General features: G+C 46.2%; 1 protein-coding gene across 2 annotated transcripts in view; it reads left to right on the top strand.

The window, feature by feature from the left end:
* PLXNA4 (plexin A4) overlaps positions 1–23,287 on the top strand; it is a 538,983-nt gene that overhangs the window by 25,362 nt on the left and 490,334 nt on the right. For both annotated transcript variants that reach the window (XM_054178000.1, XM_054177999.1), the window contains exon 2: positions 9,378–10,641. In XM_054178000.1, the coding sequence (XP_054033975.1) occupies positions 9,463–10,641 (1,179 nt within the window). In that variant the 5' untranslated portion in view covers positions 9,378–9,462. The remainder of the gene's footprint in view (positions 1–9,377; positions 10,642–23,287) is intronic.

Below are 23,287 nucleotides of genomic sequence, written 5' to 3'. Positions count from 1 at the left end.
CTCCATCTGCCTTTTGAATATGTAACAAAATATCATACTTTGAAGATGGGATATTCTCTCCTGGCTTCTTTGCAAGCTATTTTCCCACCTTAAAATATAGATCTCAGAGTTCCAATAACTAGGCTTGATCTAAAGGCTTTGATTCTTCAAGTCTCACATTTTATCTTTGTTGGCATCTCATGTAGGTCTTGAGAGTGAAATAGGCAATGATCACAAACTCACTGTGAATCTGGAGTTACTGTCTCTGCCAGGCTTTTAGAAGACAGCTGAGGTATGGTCTCTGTCTTCTGAGATTTGTCTCTTTGTGGATTTATACAGTGCAAATTACGAGGCTTCAGCCCGAGAGAGAGGACCCATGTCTCACAGATCTTCCCAAGTTTGGAAAGCAGGGGGAAACATCCACCCACTGGCACGCAGTGCAACATAAACTGTGCTCTACAGCCTCAGCCAGAAAATAGCTGCTTGATGACTCATGGGGAAAGCTGGGGTCAGAGCCCTTTCCTGGCTGTTTGAGGATCAAAGTGATGATTTAGGACTCCCATCTGAACCAGGTTTAGAAAATGTAAAGACTTCATTTGGGTACTCTTTAGAGCCCATGAAGCCTTGAAGGGAATCTGTGAGCATAAGCTTGCTATCTGAGGAAGGAAATGCTATTTTCCTCAGGGCTGTCCTAAAATATTGTAATTGATATACAAGCTGAGGAGACCTACTGAGATGAAACCCAGTTCCTGTTCTTTTCAATTTTCATCATTCCTTTAAGGGCAGAGGTTGTGTTTATTCTTCCTTGTGTTTAGAGCTGAGCAGGGTCTCTTTACCTGTGAAGTGGCTTTTAATTTCTTGCCCACTTTGGCACTGTCAACCCCATGAGAGTTGCACTTCAGTGAAATCAAGGATTAAAAAAGGCTGCCCAGGGCAGTGACGGAGTCCTCATCCCTGGAGAAGCCAAGTAAGATGTGGTGCTGAGGGACACGGTTTAGTGGTGACCTGACAGTGATGGGTTAATGGCTCAACACTTAAAGGTGCTTTCCAACAAAAATGATTCTGTGAAACACTTTGTTGTGAGGAGAATAAAGTTGCAGAAGTGTACAATGGCTTTGATGGGGATGAAAATGAAATAGAAGCCAACCTGACACTCTGGCTTTTGGCAATGTTTCACTTTTCTCAGGTCTTTGGACCTATATGGTCTCACAGACAGGTTTCTCAAGGTAGGGTCAACAAAGTTAGGCACTTTTGTGACATGGTTTACCTAAAATCAATGACTTTGTGTGCTCTTGCTGAAATAGTTTGCTTGTCTGGGGATTTACATTTCCCCAGTTGCTGTGATAAGGAATAATTTTAATAGATTTATCCTCAGAATACTTCCAGGAGACTTGGAAATGCTGTTACCTGAGTCATGGAGGGTGGCACTTGGTCATGGAATTCATCAGTGAGTCTGCTCCAAAAAAGAGAGTTTAACTCCGGTCTCTGGATTTGTAGGTTATTTCCATGACCTCAAAACTCCATTCTTCTTTCTGTGACACTGAATATTTGTGTTCTTTCCTTTGAGCCTCTGTGCAGCAAATTCCTGGAGGGACTGAGAAACCATTACAAACTTGTCTGCTCTCCCTCCCAAGCACAGAGGAGCACAGCTCTGACCTGCTTTTGCTGACAGGAAACCAGGTTTGAATTGTAGGCAGAGACACCATCCACATGCAATTTGATCACACAGGGGAATTGGGCAAAAAGGAAGAAAGTCCTACTCATAACAAGTGTTAATCCCATCTCTTAATACGCTTCTGGAAGATCAGAGACTCATTAAGGTCAGAAAAGACCTCTAAGATTGTTGAGTCTCACTGTCAACCCAAACCCAGCATGCTCACTAAACCATGTCCTAGAGTACCATAGCTACATTTTTTTTTAAACACCTCCAAGGATGGTGACTCCACCACCTCCCTGAGCAGCCTGTTCCACTGCCTGACCACTCTTTCTGTAAAGAATTTTTTCTAATATCCAGAGTAAACCTCCCCTGGTGCAACTTGTGGCCATATGTGCTATTGCTAGTTAGAAGACAAGAACAGCACCCACTTTGCTCCAAGCTCTTTTCAGGAAGTTTAGGAGATTGAGAAGGTCTGTCTCAGCCTTTCCTTTATCCAGACTAAACACCCCCAGTTTCCTCAGCTGCCTTTCATAGCACTTCTTCTCTAGACCTTTCACCAGCTTTGTTGACCTTCCCTGGATGCACTCAAGCACCAAAATGTCCTTCTTGTAGTGAGTGGCCCAAAACTGAAACCAGTATTTGAAGTGCAGCCTTACCAGTGCTGCATACCGGGGCACAATCCCTGCCCTGGTCCTGCTGGTCACACTCTTGGTGATCCAAGCCAGGATGCTGTTGGCCTTCTTGGCCATCTGAGCACACTGGTAACAAGGTGATAGGCACCATCTTAGTGCCAAAATAGAATCATCTGTGTGAAGAGGGAAGGCCATGTTGCCCTGACTTCACTTAAATGCCTTGCAAATGAAGCACTCCTGAAAGTAATTTCTTTATTTGGGACAAGCCACAGCTTGAGCCAAGATCTGTTCATTGCCTCGAGCTCCAAAGAAAAGATGGTCTGGCATGTATGTAGACAGGTACTTGCCTTCAGCTTCCATTGGTGTGAACAGGTTGGAAGCTTAGGGAGAAAGGATTTAGCTGAAGTTAGGAGATGGTCTTTGTTGGGAGAGCTGTTGACAATGTTTCTATATGATTTTTTTTCTCCTCACTGTGTAGACTCCTAAAGAAAAGCTTCTATCCACAGTAATCAGGGTTTATTAAAGGAAGCTAGGGGAAAAAAAACATCTTTAGCTGAGATTAAAGGGATTGTGTAGCTGCACTTGGTGTTGAATCGCTGTGTGCTGGCTCTGTCACCCAGCATCTGCCTCATCAGCATTTGTGCCTGGCTTCCCATATCCTGGGAAATGAATAGCCCTGCCTGAGTGGAGCAGCAGTAAACAGAGGAACGTGCTGCTTGATTAATGCTGAGCTTCATTAACCACCCAGCCCATGCCACTGTCACTGCCCAGGAGCCCTGGGTGCATTGGTTTCATTCTAGACAGGTGCTGCCTGATGGAGAACTCGCTGAGCTCATCCCACCAGCCACCAAGACCCTGGGTCTGGGTCTGGGTCAGACCCACTCTGCAGGAGAAGGTAGTGGGTTTTCTTCTCCTTCCCAATGCTGTTATTGGCACATTTTGGTCCTCTTCTAGATTTCAACAAGTACTTTTGTTGACGTACTTGCTGGGGATGGGTTAATGGTTGGCTGGGTTTGCTTCCATGGCTCTTAGCAGCTAGGCTGTCATGCATGGCTCCTCTTGCTGCTGACCTTTCAGTGTACTTGCTGCCAACGTGCGTTTGTGGGAGAGGACCTGACAATGTGTCTGCAACCTTTGATGGCAAGAGGGTTGTGTGTGTGTGAGCCAAATGGGTAGATGTTGTTGTCTCCCATGTCCACCCAGTGACACGTTCCTTTCAGGAGCTGTCATTGCACTGGGGTGGATTTGTGCCAGTCTGTGGTACAGGGACATGGCCATGGCTTTTGTGAGATTGTCAGTCAAAACTCTCTCTTTCCCCTCTCCCTGTACTCTCAACCACAGCACATGCTTCTTGACTCTGTCTCCTTGAAATCTGCTGTATTTCGAGTATGTATTCACCATTCTTTTTTCTCTTCCATCTAATAACAACCACCAGCTGAGTTAAAAGCACTTAGGAAAGTATCTTCTGCTTAGATTTTTTTTTTTAAACTTATCCAAACTTTTCTTGTTCAGGACCCCATCTGGGTTGCATGTTGTAGAGTCTCCTTGAGAGCCCTGAGAAGAGCCAAGTTGCATCCTCCAGCTCCAGTGGTCTCTAACTTTTCCTGGAAATGGTCAATAACAGTAAAAAAAGTAACCACACCATAGAGAGGCATCATAACCTACTGTCCTTCAGCAGGAAACCAAACTGTGCCAACTCAAGTGGTCTTATGGAGAAAGTGTTATCTGCAGGCCATATAGTTGAGAGGTTAGTTCCACAGGCAAGAGGGTAGTGTGAGACCTTACGTGGGAGCTGACTCTGAGACCTTTTTCTGATCATGGATGAAAACCTCTCTGAAACAAAGGTATTTGTGAAAACACTTCCTCTGCTTCAATTTCTTGTCCAGATTGGGTTCAACCTATTGTAGCTCCAGTTCTGATAAAAAAAGAATGATATCTTGCTTAGGTTTTGCTACATGACATGAAGCTTGTGCAGCACCCCAGCACAACCCTGCTCAGAGAAGGAGGTAGGCAGTGTCTTGGCTTTTTTTTCTCTCTCTATTCTGTGGTGTGATGAAGAGGCTCAACCAGGAGCTCCAGGCTTGAGGAGAAGCTTTGTATTGTTATGACCTTTCTCCTCAGTACCACTACCTCCTGTGAAGGGCAGAACAGAGAGGCGTCAGAAAGAAGAATGGCTTTCTACCATTGGAATAGGTTGCCTGGGGAGATGATGGAGTCACTGTGGAGTCACCATGGGCGTGTTCAAGAAACATGTGGACAGGGCCTTTCAGCACATAGTTTAATGAAGGCTGAACTCAATGATCACAGTATCACCAAGGTTGGAAGAGACCTCAAAGATCATCGAGTCCAACCTGTCACCACAGACCTCATGACTAGACCATGGCACCAAGTGCCACGTCCAATCCCCTCTTGAACACCTCCAGGGATGGTGACTCCATCACCTCCCTGGGCAGCCCATTCCAATGGCAAACGATTCTCTCAGTGAAGATCTTTCTCCTCACCTCGAGCCTAAACTTCCCCTGGTGCAGCTTGAGACTGTGTTCTCTTGTTCTGGTGCTGGTTGCCTGGGAGAAGAGACCAACCCCTTCCTGGCTACCACCCTTCAGGTAGTTGTAGAGAGCAATGAGGTCTCCCCTGTGATCTTAGAGGTCTTTTCCAAGCAAAACAATTCTATTATTCTATGATTTGAAGGTCCTTCCCTCAAAGATCCTTGGAGCTGTAGTGGCTGTGTGACCTTCGTAGGGACCTTGAACACACTAGTGAAGAGCCTGTTGTGGCAGGAGCCACGTAGAAGTGGGACAGTCTGGTCTCATATGGGAGCCCTACATGATGAGTCATGGCATCATGCTGGCCACGTCTCTGCGGGGAAAAGGCAAGGGAACCTGGTCATTGTGGAAAGGTGGTTTGGGTTTAATTTGGAAATACCCAGCTCAGATCCTAAGCCCAGATCTCCCCTCCTGCTAACTGTAGCCTTTAGTTTATTTGCTTTTTACTTATAATTACTTTTGTAGACCAAGCAGCCTGAGAGACTGGGAATGTCAACTGCCCTGCATTGTTTTTCTTCTCCGCTGCTGTGGTTTCTGCTGGTCAGAGATGGGTAATAAGACATCCACAACCCCCTTCTCCTTGATGCATCTTCTAAGGGGTAGTACAAACACTACTCTATTCTGCAAGCTACACAACCAGCCCTCTTTCCCCTCTGCTGCTATTTATCAATTAAGCCAAATTATAATTTATGGCCTTTAGGGGCTCAAGTACTGATTGAGACTCCAGGACAGAGGGTGCAGGGCAAACAACATGAGCAGATGGGAGAGAAGCAGTGAGTGCCAGCAGGGCAGAGAGAAAATTCTGCTCCTAGGGTCACTCAGATGGCTGGTGGAAGATGTCAAGATAGCCCCAGGCTCCTGCTCTCCCTGCTTTGTCTCAGAAGGCTGCTTCTGTGCTTGCTTGGTGGCTATCAGTGCTGTCAGACTGTGGAGCCTCTTTTCTCTGCAGGTGAAAGTCTTCCCCCATGAGGTTCACTATTTTTGAAGCATCTCTTTCTGCTGCAGAAAAGGCTGCTCAACCAGCCTTCCTGGAAGTCTCTCACTGAGGTCTTTCTGGTTTCCAGATCAAATTTGCTGTCTTTACCTGGAGGAAGGTCCCCCCACACCATCCCTTTCCTCTGCCAGTGACATTCCCACCTCAAAGACAGTCATGAATCCCATATGCTTGGACCTCAAAGATGTCACATGTAGAGCATATGTTCTAGTGCTGTGTTGGCCACTTATTTTAATGTGCAGATTTCCTCCTGTGGTTGCAGCTCTGCTCTTGGGTGTTGTGATGACCTTTGAGCAGATGGCTCCTGTTGCAGAAGTGGGGCCATTTGTTACCTCTTCATTCTCTGGGTCACAGCAGTTCTCATTTCCCTCTCCTGCAGATGTGCTGACTCTGCAGGGCTAAGAGAAGAAAGATTTAGGGGTAAAATATAGCTAGTAAAATGTAGGGGCAAAACAAATACTAAAAAGTATTGGAATAATTTCTTCCTAGATCCATCTAGTGCCCAGTCAAAGCAGTGTCAGTTAGAAATATGGCTCATAACTCATAAGTGATGTGAGGCAGTGTTCAGGGTCACAGAATCACAGAATTGTTGGTTCGAAGGGACCTCAAGGATCATCTAGTTCTAACCCCCTGCAGTGGGCAGGGACACTTTCCACTAGATAGGTTACCCAGAGCCACATGCAGCCTGGCCTTAAAAACCATGTGATGTTTCCTAACACAGGACTCAATCAGTGACAGCTTCCCTCTCCTGCTCTCTCAAGGATGGCCTCTTTCAAAAGAGGAATGGTTGTGTGGGGAGTGCTCATCTCATGGCTGCTCTATCTATCATAATAAAGGTTATTAAAAGCCTACGTGACCAGCCTGCGTATCCCTGCAGAGCGAATCTTCTCCTCCTAAGATAGCCCTGCCAACTCTGCACTATAAGCTTGATTTTATTAAATATTTGCTTGACCAGAAAGGCAAAGCAGAACAGGGTAAACATGCCTAAAGTAAATGTGAAATGACCTTTGTCCGTCAGCTACCCATCATCTGTGGCTGCTGCAGGAGGGAGGGCATTGGGAGGTGAAGGTGCTGATACAACAGCTTTGAAATTCTGGCTACTGTGAGAGTTTTGAAATATTTGGAGTGGCATAGAAGTGGTGGGTGTTCTACAAGCTCAGTCTTGCCTTTTTTACTAGCAGATCTAATTAGTCCACAGGTCAAAAGAAAATAGGATTTATTCTTCTTATTTCTTGAAGTTCTTTACAATAAGTGTGGTGGAATACTGGAACAGGTTGCCCAGGGCGGGAGTAGAGGCCCTATCCCTGGAGACATTCAGGGTCAGGCTTGACGGGGCAATAAGCAACCTGATCTAGTTAAAGATGGCCCTGCTTACTGCAGGGGAGTTGGAATAGCTGAACTTAAAGGTAACTTGAAAATCAAACCACTCTGTAGTTCTATCGAATTGTTCAGTTCCATTGGTGTTAGCAGATTTAAAGAAGCTGTGAATCAAGACCTGTGTCACTGCCACATCTTCCTTCCTGTTGGCATCTGTGAACCGTGATTTTTTTCTCACCTCCTACTTGTGCAGGCTGGCTGTCATCACCTTCCACCCCTGATATCAGCAAAGTCACTCTGGGAGTCATGGTAAACAAGTTTGCTGTGAGCCAGCAACATAACCTTATGGCCAAGAAGGCCAGTGGTATCCTGGGGTGCATTAAGAAGAATATGGTCAGCAGGTTGAGGGAGATTCTCCTCCACCTTTACTCTGCCCTAGTGAAGCCACATCTGGAGTATTGTGTCCAGTTCTGGGCTCCTCAGTTCAAGAGAAACAAGGAATTACTGGAGAAAGTCTAACAGAGGTTACAAAGATGTTGGGGGGACTGGAGCATCTCTGAGGCTGAGAGACCTGGGGCTGTTTAGCCTGGAGAAGAGCAGCCTGGGAGGGGATCTTCTCAATGCTGATCAATATCTAAAGGGTGGATGTCTTGAGGATGGGGCCAGACTCTTCAGTGGTTTCCAGTGATAATACAAGAGGCAATGGTCACAAACTGGAACACTGGAAATTCTATATGAACATGAGGGAAAACTTTCTTGTGAGGGTGCTAAGAGCCCTGGAGCAGGCTGCCCAGAGATGTGGAGACTACTTCTCTGGAGGCTTTCAAAACCCACCTAGATTTGATCTTGTGCAACCCACTCTAGATGATCCTGCTTTAGCAGGGAGTGTAGGATGATCTCCTAAAGGATCTCTAAATGATCTCCTGAGGTCCCTTCCAACACTCATCACTCTGTGATCTGGGTGTTCAGGAGGGATGGAGGGAGAAAGGACTTGTGTGCCTCAGTCTGATAACCAGTAACAAAGGTTGTGCAATCAGCACTCATCAAGGACTGTGACTTGTGAGACCTGAGGTAGAGGGACTCCATCTCCCACCTGCACAGTAGGGCTAGAAAGGGCCAAATTTTTTCTTGGCACAGAAACAGCCATGAAAAAGTGAAGAAACAGGGACTAGATTTGTATGTTGAATAGGTTAGATGTTTTTCCATGGCATGAGAATGGAGCTTGTTGATGTACTTACCAAATTACAAAAGCTGTTTGAACCTCACACTGCTCTCACTACCCTGGTTAAAACCTGTGAGATGGACTGAGGAACTGTGCAAGGAAGCTTTCTTCCCTCTCCATAGAAAGTCACCAGGCTGGTCCCTGGGTTGTTTGTTTTCCTATTTCATGGTCCTTTTATTTAGACATCTCCTTACTCCTCAGTTGTCTGAGATGTCCAGATGAACTGTATCACTCTTCTCAACATTGCTCTCCAGCCACTACACAACCATGAAAACAATCTGGTGATGAGAGCCCAGGGGAGGGAGGAGACCTGGTGCTCAGTTTGCTCCATGCTTGGCTGCATGCCCTTTGTAGATGTGGCTGTGGAAGCTGGCACACTGTAACTCCTACATCTGTACTCCAAGCTGGACTGGCATGAGGCAGCTTTGATCTGGAAGCCACAGAGAGCCTGTTCAAACAGGCCCATTCTGAACTGAGGTCTCCCAGAAAGGATGTTAATGTCAGACCAGAGCTGGTTTCTTCCCAACAAACTTCAAGGCTTGCAAAAGAGCTCAGCTTCCATCTGTCCCTGTCTCTGTAGGCAGGTTCCTGACCTTCTCTAGGCTTCAGCCACTTATCCAGAAGAGCAGGATAATAATCCTTCTCCAGTCCTGTCTCCTTAGATAGCAAACACACGATTGGGTCAACTGGGCACTGCAGGCAACAATGCTGCTTGATGTTTCTACCATTAGCCTTCTGCTCTGCTGCGGCTTCCAAGGGATTTTTATGTTGCACCATGGGACACATACATGGAATGGGGAGTGAAAGGGTTTTGGTTTATTATTCAGTTATATGAATTCTGCTCTTTCTACCAGCATCTTTTCTTTCAGGAGGGCTCCCTTTGTGCTGGTTTTAAGTAGAGAGCCCAGAGACAAGAGAGAGAGGATTAGCAATTAAATACACTCTGATGATGGCATGGTTGTGAAGGAGGGAGGAGGAAGGAATACTCCATAGTAATGTACTTTTTGTTTTCTTCTCTCTTTGATTGTAGGACAAAATCTGCCAGGGAATTGGTATTTTGAAGACGCTTGCAGCTTTTAATCCTCATTCCCTTGGGAATACAAACCTTTCTAACCATGTCACTGGCCATGTGGAAATGGACTTGGCTGGTTTCTCACCTCCTGCTATCCACCACAGTGTCGCCTCTTAGTAGGCAGCAGCCACTCCGTCCAAAGAGGCCCTTCATCACTTTCACTGGAGACCAAGCAGAGGGAAACTTCAACCACTTGGTGGTTGATGAAAGAACTGGGCACATTTACTTGGGCGCTGTCAACAGGATCTACAAACTGTCCAGTGACCTGAAGGTCCTGGTGACTCACCAGACTGGTCCTGATGAAGATAATCCCAAGTGTTATCCTCCCAGGATAGTCCAAACCTGCAATGAACCTTTGACACCCACTAACAACATAAACAAAATGCTCCTCATAGACTACAAGGAGAATCGATTGATAGCCTGTGGGAGTCTTTACCAGGGCATTTGCAAGCTTTTGAGGCTTGATGACCTCTTCAAGCTGGGAGAGCCCTTCCACAAGAAGGAGCATTATCTCTCTGGGGTGAATGAGAGTGGCTCTGTTTTTGGAGTCATTGTTTCTTACAGCAACATGGATGACAAGTTGTTCATTGCCACTGCTGTGGATGGCAAACCTGAGTATTTCCCCACTATTTCCAGCAGAAAGCTCACCAAGAACTCTGAGGCAGATGGGATGTTTGCATATGTCTTTCATGATGAGTTTGTAGCTTCTATGATCAAGATCCCCTCAGACACCTTTACCATCATCCCTGACTTTGATATCTACTACATCTATGGCTTCAGCAGCGGTAACTTCGTTTATTTCCTGACTCTGCAGCCTGAGATGATCTCACCACCTGGTTCCACCACGAAGGAGCAGGTTTATACCTCCAAGCTGGTCCGGCTTTGTAAGGAGGATACAGCCTTTAACTCCTACGTTGAGGTGCCCATTGGCTGTGAGAAGAATGGGGTGGAATATCGGTTGCTGCAGGCAGCCTACTTGTCTAAGGCTGGAGCTATCTTGGCAAGGTCCTTGGGTGTTGGTCCTGAGGATGATATCCTCTTCACCGTCTTCTCCAAGGGGCAGAAAAGGAAGATGAAGTCCTTGGATGAGTCTGCTCTTTGTATTTTTGTCCTGAAAAAGATCAACGATCGCATCAAGGACAGACTGCAGTCCTGCTACAGGGGAGAGGGGACCTTAGATCTGGCCTGGCTCAAAGTCAAGGACATTCCCTGTAGCAGCGCGGTAAGTGAAGTCCCTAAGAACCCAACCTTAACCATGTGCTCACAGGTCTTAGAACATGCTTCAACAATTCTTCTTAAAAGGACCTGAGACTGCCTCATCCCAGTCCTGTCTCTGTCTCCAGCTTATCACACCACTTCATTTAGCCTGTTGCTACCTCAGCTTGCTCATGGATGAGCTGAGGAAGGTATTGCTTTCTGACCTCCCCAGACATGCTGTTTGGTGATAAACTAAGTCAAGGTGCCTTGAAATCTTTAGGAGGAATTCACATGTTGTAGTTACTTCACTGTGGAATCCATTAGGGGTGAAATCACATTTCCTTTTAGTTTTGGCTCAAACCTAAACCAAAGCAGGACTTAGATAACATCAATAGCTTGCACTGGTGTAATTTTATTTCCCTGGGCTGGTGTTGAAGCAGGATTTGTTCAGGGAGCTTTGTGAAGCTGGAGCTTCATTTCTTCTAGGGCTGAGAAGCACTGATCATTAACCATCAAAGTCCTTCATCTTCCAGTTTCCAGTCAGCTCTGAGTTGCATCTGCACTGAAAAATTAAGACCTTGGCTGCAGATCAAGGATTAAATGTGGTGAGATTTAAGGGCAGGACTGGGGAAGAGGCTGGTCCACCTGACCTACAAATGGTCTTCAGAAACTGTCTAGTTTATTCTGTTGGTTCACTCAAGTGTCATTGCAGAAATGTATATCAGCCCCACCAGCTTTGATACCACAAACAGAAATCAGCCTTACAGCCAGCCCTGCACTCAGGCTGCTGTAATAGCTGCTTCTCTGGGCTTTGATTTCCTCCCTTAATTAGCTCTTTCAAGTGAGAGGCAAGTTCAAGTCTGAGCAAAGGGAGTACAGAGACACACCAGAGTCCTCTCCTACTCCATAATCTCAAGGCAGTCAGGGTTTGGGATATGGGATTGCTCCAGCTTTCCTTTGTACTCAAACCTCTGTGGATGGGGGATCCCTGATGTTGTTCCTTTGCAGGACAAGGACAGACCAAGAGGATGCAAATGGAAATTTCATTGCAGGGAGACTGGTTCTGCCTTACTCTGTCCTAGTTCCCCCTTACACCACTGCCCTCAACAACATTGCCTGACTTTACTCTGCTCTCATACTCTCACACCAAACATGTGACAGGGGCAAGTCCTTCATTTTAGTTTGGATCTCCTCTGCCTGGACCTGCAAAGCTCTCTGTGGAGCTCCCTAAACTTTCTGCCTAGGCCTTCTACCTACATCTGCAAAGTTCCCTGTGGAGCTCCCTAGACCTTCTGCCTAGACCTGCAGTTTTCTGTGGCACAGGGAGAAAGGCTGTGCTCAAACCTAACTTTGATTTCCTTTAGCCTCAAGGTCTCTGCACATTCAAAGAGTTGCCTTTGGATTTAAGCTGAGAGCTTCCCACTGGAGTTTCTTTCCTGTGCTGTTAAGCCTTACTATGCATCTGCAAATCTGTTCTTGCAATCCATGTTAAATTCTGAAATACTGGACTTCTCAAACCAGGAGGTTTGAAACCTGTCAGCCACTTGGCTTTTGTGGCTTTAGAGAGCAAGCGAAAGGCCAGCGGTTTTCTTGGAGTGAGTCCTAGACCAAGAAGCCATATTTCAGACTGCGTATGGAGGGACACGATTGGAGAAAGGTTAGAGAGAGGACAAAGAGTTAGGGACTGAGTGACACAGTGGGATAAACTGTGACCCAAACAAGCTTATGTGACCCTCATGAGGAAAACAAGGCCAAGTCAAAGATCCTGCATGCACCTCGGTCAGGGCAGCTCTCAGTATCAATCCAGGCTGAGGAATGGAGTAATTGAGAGCAGCCCCGTGGAGAAAGAACTGCGGGCACTGGTGGACGAGGGGCTGACTATGAGCTGGCACTGTGTGCTCACAGCCCAGAGCCAACCATGTCCTGGGCTGATCCCCAGCAGCATGGGCAGAAGGTGGAGGGAGGGGACTCTGCCCCTCTGCTTTACTCTGCTGAGACCCCAGCTGCAGTGCTGGGGCCAGCTCTGGAGTCCTCAGCACAGCAGAGACATGGATGTGTTGGAGCAGGGACAGAGGAGGCCTCAACAATGATGGGAGGGCTGGAAGCCCACTGCTGTGAGGACAGGCTAGGGGAGTCGGGGTTGTTCAGCATGGAGAAAAGAAGGCTCCAGAGAGACCTTATAACATCCTGGAATACTTAAAGGGGGCTACAGGAAAGACAGGGACAGACTTTTTAGCAGGGTCTTTGTGACAGGGCAAGGGGTGATGGTTTGAAACTAAAAGTGGGAGATTTAGACTAGACCTAAGGAAGAAATTTTTTACAATGAGGGTGGTGAAACACTGGCCCAGGTTTCCGAGAAGGATGGTAGATGCACCATCACTGGAGACATTTCAGAAGGTTGTCTGAGGCTCTGAGAAGCCTGTGCTAGTTGAAGATGTCCCTGCTTGTTGCAAGGGTTTTTCCTAGATGACCTTGAAACCTTCCAACTTAAAGCATTCTATGATTCTGTGAAAAACTGTTAGACCACATTTGTGACTGCCTTTCTTCACTGTGAATTACAGATACCAATCCTTTCTAGATGCAGAAAGAGCCTGGAGAGCCTCAAATTAAAAACTGGAGTTTGAAAAGTGTAACTAAGTGGGCTGTCCTCCTTAAATGAGTCTACTTAGAGCTGTTGGCAAGCCATGCCTGAGATCAGCTGTGCTGCCCGAGGGAAGAGGCATTAGTGACTTGGCTGCTGGAAGGCTTGAAGAATCCAGCTGCTAAGCTTGGAAAATAGTTTGGAGTCTGGATATATGTGTGTGAGAGCCTCATCTTCTTTGCTGATATCCTGCTTGCCAGCCATCCACCAGCACTGCTGCTCTGCCTCTTAACACATGTATTTGAAGCAGCTCTAAAAACAATTACAAACCCACCAGTGAGACTTCCCCTGGTTTTGTGTGGATGTCAAATATTTCTCTGCTGGTGCAAACAGGGGCTTAATCTGCCTGTGACTGAGGCTGGACCTGAACTTCAGCTCTGCTGCCCTGCCTTCAGCAGCCTAAATCCTGCATGTGAACAGATAAAGCTGATGTGCCTGGCACTGAGCCGGTGGATAAAGATGAGCTGTGGGGAAGCCTCGCAGAGCATTGCAGAGCAATGCTGTTAGAATCATAGAATTATAGAATCATTTAAGTTGGAAAGGGCTTTCAAGATCATTGAGCCTGACCATTAACCCTATTCTACCATGTCTACCACTAAACCATATTCCCAAGCATCACATTTAGATGGCTTTTAAATCATGTTCAGGGATAGTGGTCAATCACCTTCCTAGGCAGACTGTTCCAACCCTTTCAGAAGACATATTCCAACCTTTCTTTCTGGTATTAATAGTAAGACCAGAAATTATGGAGCTGGGCTCACTGCACTGTCCTCACATCTTGGTGTGTGTGCAGGTCTGGCTTTGGTAACACATATTTTTCTAATAGGGCAGTAACTGACTCAAAGAGGACCCAAAGGTTAGGATGCTTCTGCTTCCACCTTGGTGCAATGCTTGTTCAAGGCCACTTTAGAGCAAGAGAAGTCTCTTGGGGACCATTCCCAGAACAGCTCTCCTAACCTGCAATACCCACACACAACAGGGATGTGAGGAATGGAGCACTTGGATTGAGTAGTACAGTTTAGAGTTTGTGGTTTCTATGGCCAGGCAGCTTTGGAGATGGGAAAGCTGAGGTCAGGCATGGCCTGATGGTTAGACTTGATGATCTTGGAGGTCTTTTCCAACCTCAATGATTCTATGACCTGGCAGAAAGCTTGGCTGGATGCACTGTATCTCATGGTCAATATGTTGAATGAGGCATTCAGTCTCCAGATGTCTTGTAGAGGTAGATATCCTGGAGACTTGCCCTAGTCTGGTTTTCAAATCCAACGTGATGGCAAAGGACAGCGAAACCACTGTGTCATGAGACTGTGCTTCTTATGTTGCAGATGTTAGCAGTGTGAGAGAAGAATTTCTGGAGTGGGAAATATAAAAGTCCAGAGATAAATGAGGGTCCTTAATGTTAATTCCTCCCTTGTTCCTGTGTTATACATGTCCTCCTATTAATCCTCAGCATAAATCAGGGCAAAATGATGGACTTTTATGTCTGGGCAGTTGATTTGCAAATTGGCGATGTTCACTCAGGTGATGAACAGTTCCAGGTAATACCTCTCTGGTTTTCCTCTCTGCAAATAAAAGATAATAGCTTACATTTAAACACCACTCTTGACCCCAGATGCTTAGGAATTCATATACTCATCAAAAAATGAGACTGAGAAAAAAAAATATCTTATGAGGTCATCTGATTTGCCCTTCTGCACTGCTTATAACAGTTCTGACAGATGTTTGTCTCACCTATTCCTAACCTCCAGCAATTCAGATTCCTCTCTCTCCCTACATGATCTGTCTTTGCTGCTAGGAAGCTTTTCCTCACGTTTAACCTAAATCTCCTTCCATGATACAGAAGCCATTCCTACTTATATAGCCATAGAGATCACCTTCATCCTCTTTGGCCACCCAGCAAAAGCATTATGTGTCACCAAAACATGACCACATCTGTGATGCAGCCTGGTTCATCAACGTATGGAGCAGAGGCAGTGAGGCTGTATGGACATGTAGGGTGTGGGCAGAAGGAAGGGTTTTTCTTGAGGGAGAAAATAAGCTTAAAACAGAAATCAGTCTTCATGTTGGACCAAGAAGGCTATGGATGTAATCTCACAAAATCACAGAGTCATAGAATGGTGGTTGTTGGGTGGCACTTCTAGAGATCATCTAGTCCAACACCCCTGCTTAAAGCAGTTGGCACAGGAGAATCTTCAGATGGGTGTTGAAAGTCTCCAGAGAAGGAGACTCTACAACTTCTCAGGGTAGCCTATTTTAATGTTCCATCACTCTCAAAGGAAAAAAAATTTCCTCATGTTCAGATGGAACTTCTTGTGTTCCAAGAAGACAGGGGAGCCCTTGCTTCTACCTTGGGGAACAAGCAGGTGTACTGCTGTGTGGGACACACAAGCATGGATGAAAAAGAGCTGGGTATTGGAAACTGACCCCAAAACAGAGTGAGAGTGCCATGGCCCTCTGGGAAGATGTGAGAGGAATGAAGATCCTTGCTGAAGCTTTGTCTTTCAATGAAGTCCCAGATATGATGTGTTGTTGCCATTGCCATGCAATCCTGGCTGTCAGCTTAGGAACTGGTTGCAACCCAGGGCTGCTGTCCTAGGAGATCCTTGTCTCCTCATCAACGTGATCTGCTACACAGCATCACCAGACAGCCTAACAGACTCCAGTCCTTGAAATGAAAAGGTGTCACCTCCATCACTGTAGCTTTTGTCGGATACACTGTGCAAATATCTGTTCAAGATAATCAAAGTGTCTGTCCCCAACTATTGCCTAGCTCCTGCCTTTTGCTGGTATTTTCTTTTCCTTTTGGCAGGAAATGGAGCTTGACTGTTCAAATTACTGTATTCAAGCTCTTCCTGTTTTTCATGGCAGTGCTGTCACTTGGGGGAGAAAAGAAATGTTTCTTTGAAGCTGACCAGCCAACAAAAGTCCTTGTGTAAAGAGCTGGGCAGTATTTTTCCAACACATTGCTAGGAGAGGGCAGGAAAGGTTTGGGACCCAAGTCATTGTCTGACAAGTGACTTGGCTCTAAATGCTTCCTGTGCTTCTGATGTTTCAAAGCAAACCTCAGTCAGCAATTCCCCAAAACATCTTTGTAGATACCTGAGAGTCTGGCATCTCCTCCACACATCTGTTTCTTAAATGGACTCTGCTCTCCTGCTCCCTCCTGCTTTCCCTGCTTCCCCCCAGCCCATCCTAGATGCTTGACACCCACTGAGTAAGCACTGTTTTACTCATGGGTTTTACCTGTGCACAGAAGGAGGTTGTGGGGGGGCATATTGCTGATTAGTCCTTCCATGGATGGCTGACATGCATGTTTGGGCACCAGCTGATGGGACAGGCCTTCTGTTTTGGCTGCAGGAGCACCAGGATGAATGCTGCTTGGCCCATGGGCTCTCTTCTTCTCCATGCCACTGGGTTAGGAAGGGACATTTCTAGCTCTGGTGGTAGAAGGGTTTTGTATATGGTATGAGACAATCAATGTGATTCCAGGCAAAGCCGCTATTGGTGATGAAGTGGTCAGAATTTCCCTATAAACAGCCTATTTCATGATTTCCCTCATTCTCCCAGGAGTTGCATTTATCATCACTGGAGTAAGTAGGAACTGGGTCCAACAGAGCACCCCTGAGACACCAAGATGGGGATCAGCATCACCCCTGTTTTACAGGAGGGTTGGCTAAGGTGCTGTAAAACATAACTTGCAGCTCAGCTGAAGCTCAGGGCATCCTGGATCTTAGTCCTGTGCCCAGTGTTCCCAACTGTTGCAGGAAGAGGAGATATCATTCTTCCTACTGAGTTCCTCTCTAGCATGAGAGAAACAGAAAATGGTGATTTAGAAAGAAGGACAGGAGCATTTCAAGGAAAGAAATCACTTCCTAAAATGCAAAGCAGGAATTGCAATCTCTGTCATCTCCATTGTTTGGAGAACATGTCTTAAGAGAAGTGGCTGAGAGAGCTGGGATTGTTTATCCTGGAGAACAGAAGGCTGAGGGGAGACATTGCTCTCTACAAGTACCTCAAAGAGGTTGTAGTGAGGTGGATGTTGGTCTGTTCTCCCAAGTAACCAGTGATAGGATGAGAGGAAATGGTTTCAAGGTACACCACAGGGCGTTTGGATTGGATATCAGGACCAACGTCTTCGCTGAAAGAGTGGCCAGGCATTGAAACAGACTGCCCGGGGAGGAGGTGGAGTGTTTTGAACACCTGGATGTGTTAAAAATTTTGGTAGACACAGGGCCTTGGACATGGTTTAGTGGGGTGAGTTGTATAGGGTTGATGATTTGACTTATTGATCTTAGAGATCTTTTCCAATCTTAATTATTCTATTATTCTATTTTCCCTAAAAAGCGAAAAGTTGGGGTGAAATGAAACACCAACTGTTGCTTAGCCCTTGGGAAGAGGAATGCCTGGGATGAGGTCTGAATGATACTACTGCTCTAACGTTTTGCAGACACAGCCCTGGCTCATTTCTCCTGGCTGGGTTGGCTGGTACACGAGCCTGCCTCTTTCCCAGGGGAGTGACTCAGTCACAAGTATGAGGTATTGGTTTCATTAGACCTCATAGTGTCACTGTGTGCCAGTCAGACTATCCTAAGTAAACCTCTGAGAGGGTCAATGCACAGTAGGTCATTTTGTTCATCTCCTCTGGATAGACCATGCACAAGAGTTCTGTGCACCTATCTGTACTCCAAATTATCACAGTCATAGAATGTGTTGCATTACAAGGGACATTTAAAGGTCATCTAGTCCAACCACCCTGCAGTGATCAGGTTGCCTCAGACAGCCTGACCTTCAGTGTTTTCAGGGGTGTTGCAACTACCACTTCTCTGTGAAACCTGGGCCAGGATCTCACCATCTTCATCATAATAAAAATCTAATCTAAATCTTCCCTCTTTAAATTTCAAACCATCAGCCCTTGTCCTTTCACAATAGGCTCTACTCAAAAGTCTGTCCCCATCTGTCTTATAGTCTCTTTTAAGTACTGAAAGGCTGTGATATGGTCTCCCTGGAGCATTCTCTTTGCCAGGCTGAACAACCCCAACTCTCTCAGCCCATCCCCACAGCAGAGGGATTCAAGCCCTTGGATCATTGCTGTGGCCTCCTTTGGCCCCGGTCCAGCAGGTCCATGTTTTAACTGTGCTGAGGCTCCAGAGCTGGACCTAGCACTGCAGGTGGGGGCTCAGCAGAGCAGAGGGACAGAATCCTCTCCTTCCACCTGCTGCCCATGCTGCGTTGGATGCAGCCCAGGATACAATTGGCTTCTGGGCACATTGCTGGCTCACATCCAGCTTTTCGTCCATACAGGCTCATGTTTCTAATCCAAAGGGCTCATGGTCAGTTGAGGTCATTTCTTGGTCAATGTTTAACAGTGCTTTCTTCTTCCTCTGAAGATGCAAATAAGAGCAGATAAAAAAAAAAAAAAAGACACAGTGCAGTCTGTGCAGAGGCAGTAGCCTCAGAAATATGGGAATGTCTCTCTGGGAATGCTCACTGGAGACTCAGAGACGGAGCAAACAGGCTTGTTGCTGCCAGATCTGTATTTGTATAATTGGTCACATAAGTTTGTGTTGGATGGGAGCGTGTGTGGAGCGTGTTGTGGAGGGACTTGCTGAGCCCAGCAACTCTGATAAGAGGTGACAAGCGTCCTCTTGCTGATGCTGGGAGCTGGAGTGCATGGAGGACTTAACTAGCGAGGCAATATGGCTAGGGTTTTGTCTTCGGGTTTCTCTAGGATTTTCAAATCTCCCCCATGTGCCTTCCCACTCCTCATTTCTCCATTTCCAGAAGGTCTGACCATCATCTTCCCTGCTCCAGGATGAAAAGCACTTTGTCTGAGAGAAATGTCATATTAGCTTGCTGCATGAAGTAGTTTAGGTGGAAGTAGAGCAGGGACCTCTCTCCTGCAACACAGCTGGTATTTCTCATGATTATCATCAGTGATGTCTGAGTCTGGACTCCTCAAGCTAATGGAGATCAGCTGAGTTTAAAGCTCCACTACTTTAGTCAAGGTCCTGCCCCCTTTGTAACTGAAATTAGAGAAGTCTCCCCACCTCTTCCTCTGTGAGGCAATCAGCTGGCTCCTTAGCTAATTAGCACTAATTAATCAATTAACAAGCCTAGAGTTCATAGTAGGGACATGACAGTTGGGGTCTAATGGGGTTGCAGGAACAAGATGCTCCTGGCTTTTCCATTGATGTACGTGTCTCTGGCTAAGCAGTGCTGGGTGAGCATTACAGGATTTCTCCAGCATCTGCATGGGCTCTTAGTTCAGCCTGGGTATATCTGCTGGCAACATGCTGGTCCTCTGGATGTGCTCAAAAACCCACTGCTTACTCAGGTGGTCATGTCTGTTAACCTGGTGAGAGCTCATTTAGATGAGTTTCTCAGACACTGTGTGGGTTCACCTTCACTTTTTCTTCCATGATGGTCCTTCCTCCCATGTGCCACCTCTCTGCTTTCAACCAGCAGGGATACAGACACTTCTCTGCCTCAGCAAAGTGCTCTGCACTCCAGGCAGGAAAAAAAAAATGTGGCTTTGGACACCCTAGGGGAGAGAAAAACAAAAACTCTTAAGCATCTCCATCAACAGAAGCTTGCACTTAAGGGTTGTAAGCCAGAGCCTGATTGCATGGGGAGGATGATTGTGTTTGAGGTATTAAGTATGTTCCTCGGTGTTAGACACCTGTCCTTGGAAGGATAATTCCAGGTCAGTGTGCATGCAGAAATAATGCTGAAGGTAAGTAATTACATTCTCATTGCACCCCCAACATGCCACCTCTCCTTCCAAAATCCTCATTGTTTGTCCTGGGGGAGAACAACTAAAAACTGTGCCTGGAAACCTTCTTCTCAAACCCAAGCATAAAGCCAGAAGAAAGCTTATGCCTTTAAGTGGCTGGGTGCCAGACTCCTACAGTTCTCTCCCTGCTCCTCATCATCTGATTGACCCCACTCACACAAAATGTTCATTGAGGACAGAGCAGGGCCCAAGGCTGTTGAGTCGCTGTTGTGTCTGAGATATTTCAGGCACAGCTCCCTCCCCCAACATCAGTCCATCATCCCTAGACTGTATCGGCTCTGCCTGAGCAGCTCAGCATCTCAGCATCAGACCCAGGGCTTAGTGGTCCTCCAGTAGCTGCTTCAGCAGGTGAGCAAGGTGCCAGCTTCTCCTTCACTGCTTGTGTCATTTGTCTGTGCTTTTTTGCCACATGGACAACTAGATTTGTTTCTGGGAACTGATCTTTGCTGTTTCCCCTGCCAGCAAGCCAGGCTGTTTTCTTCTGTGGTTGAGCTCTGCAGTCACTTGTGGTTCAGCCTTGCATTTTTTGGAGGGCTCCATATAATCTCCCTGCATTCTCTTCCATGCTGGGAGATAACTGCTTTTGCAAACCTGACCTCGTATTGCCTCACCAGTAGGTCGCCTTGGAGGCCAATGGAAATGCTTGTGCAACAGTTGGGTTTTTTCCCCCTCAAGCAGCAAGCAAAATCCAACTCATAAGCAAAGTGACTCCAGTTCCTATCATGAGTCTGATACTATTTAAAGCACCTCCAGGCTTGGGGCAGCTAAGCATGGGAGTTGGTACAATAGCCATCTTGTTGAGGAGGGGGTTCGAGGGTATGCTGGGTTCAGCATCACTTTCTGAGCTAAATGCTCCATGGACCCTTTTCTCTCTGTTGCTAGAAGTGTAGCTGTTACAGTGGAAAAACAGTACAAGGGCTTAGCACTTCAAGAACCAGTGAAGCCTGATTAGCCTCTGGGAATGATCCCATATGATGCACATAGCTGTTTGTTTTATACTCCAACACACATAATAGAAGAGTTTGTTGTTTTTTTTTCCTGAAACAAGCATATTTCCCTATTTGTCCAAATTCCATGGAAATGTGAGTCTCTCTTATGCCAGGTAGGATAATACAGCTGTTGGAAGTGTCCCTCCTAAAAACTGGATGGTGTTGGTTCTAAGCAACCTGTTCTAGTTTAAGATGTCCTTGCTCACTCTAGGGGGAGTTGGACTAGATGATCTTGAAAGGTTCCCTCCAACCTAAGCCATTCTGTGATTGTAAGATGGAGGGGGAAAGGGCTATTGGACCTACAGAGCGATGTCTAGATGGCATTTGCCCAGATTCCACAGAATTGTAGAATGAATCATAGAATGCATTGGGTTGAAAGGCAACCTCGAAGGTCATCTTTGCCCTGGCACTCCAGCCTGGCATCTCCATGTCTGTGCTAGCATGTGATGTTTGCTGTAATTTGCTTGAGAGGCATTTTATTAGTGCTGGCACAGTCTTTGGGTAATATGACCCCAGTTTTGGGAATATGGCTGGGTAGATATGACCAGGTTCAGGATGGAGCTGGGGACCTGCATGTCCTGCACACTTCTACTCCAAGCTGTCCTTCTCTTCAGTGCTGCTTCGTTGCATGGAGAAATGTCCTTAAGTGGATGAACATGGCTTGCTGAAATGCAGACCCTTGTTGCATCTCTATCCTGCAGATAACTCCACAATATACAGGACCTAATATACTCCCTGTGCCACCATCAGCTAGTTGCTTCAGTTCAGGATCTAATAAATATTGCAGCCCCAATGCTTTCTGCCTTATGATACAGATTCTAATATTTAAAATATTTACAGAAGCATTTGAAACAGAGGAAAGACACTCAGATATTTGTCATCAGAAGGGTTGTCAAGCCCTGGAATAAGCTTTCCAGGGAAGTGGTGGAGTCATCATCCCTGGAGGGTTTAAAAGATGTTTGGATGAGGAGCTAAGGAACCTGGTCTAATAGCTGTGTACTGGGAGATGTTAGATTATAGTTGTACTCGATGATCTTAAGGTCTTTTCCAACCAGGAGATTCTATGATTCTATGATCCCTGGAGGGATTTAAAAGCTGTGTGGGTATGGTGCTGAGGAACATAGTTTAGTGGTGACCTGGCACTGTGAAGTTAATGGTTCGACTCCTCATTGCTCTCTAAAACTGTCTCAAAGGAGGCTGTAGTGAAGTGGGGGTTGGTCTCTTCTCCTTAGTATCAGTTGACAGAATGAGAGGAAATGGCCTGAAGTTGTGCCAGGGAAGTTTTAGGTTGGATATCAGGAAAAATTTCTTTGCTGAAAGAGTTGTCAGGCATGGAACAGACTGCCCAGGGAGGTGTGGAGTCACCATCCCTGGAGGTGTTCAAGAAATGTGTGGACATGGCACTTCAGGACATGGTTTAATGGCCACAGTGGTCTTAGGATGATGGTTGTACTTGATGATCTTAGAGGTCTTTTCCAACCTAAACAATTCTATGTTTCTGTACACGTGCAGCTAAACAGTAGCACCACAGAAATACAGAGAGACCTCTCCATGCAGTATTGGAGCTGGCATAGCTGACAGAGCATGTGGGTAACATTAGATCAGTAGGAACATCGTATTTTGCCTGTTTCAATGTCATTACCCTGTCTCTGTCCGTGTTCCAAAATATAATAGGATTTGTTCAGCTGATTTATCCTGTAAACAAGAGATATTAGCCAGGCATATTTAGAGAGTGGGAGAGGCAGAGTGAGGGAGAGTGCAGAAGGGAATAATAAAAATGTGCTCCTCCTAATGAGGGAATGACCCAGCACTTATCAATGGGTTGGGGCCATTGGTTGGAATCCCATGCCAAGATACACAAGGCTGTGATTGTACTGGTGTCCCTGCTTCTGAGGACTGGCTGCAGCCTTCTGTTTGCCCAATCCTGCTTTCAAATGCAGGAGGAGTTTGAGCTTAATGGCTTCAACAAATTTATACACGGCTGACACAAGTGCTCTGAATTCCTCAAGAGCTGAGATCTGCACAGATAGAGGCAATAAGTGGGAGATTTTTCTTTTCAGGGCTTGAGTGCTTTAGTTTGTTGTTTAAATTCATAGCTAGGCTTCTTTAAATTCATTTTCTGTGAGATGATAGGACATCTGATACAGATGCTGTTCTCCATGATGCAGGTGTTCTCCCTGGTGCAGGTGCTCTCCCTGATACAGATGTACACATCACCATTACTTATAGAATCACAGAAGGCTGGGGG

The sequence above is a fragment of the Dryobates pubescens genome, chromosome Z (assembly GCF_014839835.1).
Source record: "Dryobates pubescens isolate bDryPub1 chromosome Z, bDryPub1.pri, whole genome shotgun sequence".
Lineage (NCBI taxonomy): Eukaryota > Metazoa > Chordata > Aves > Piciformes > Picidae > Dryobates > Dryobates pubescens.
Note: the sequence above shows the minus strand (reverse complement) of the source record. Positions and strands in the feature narration are given on the sequence as shown.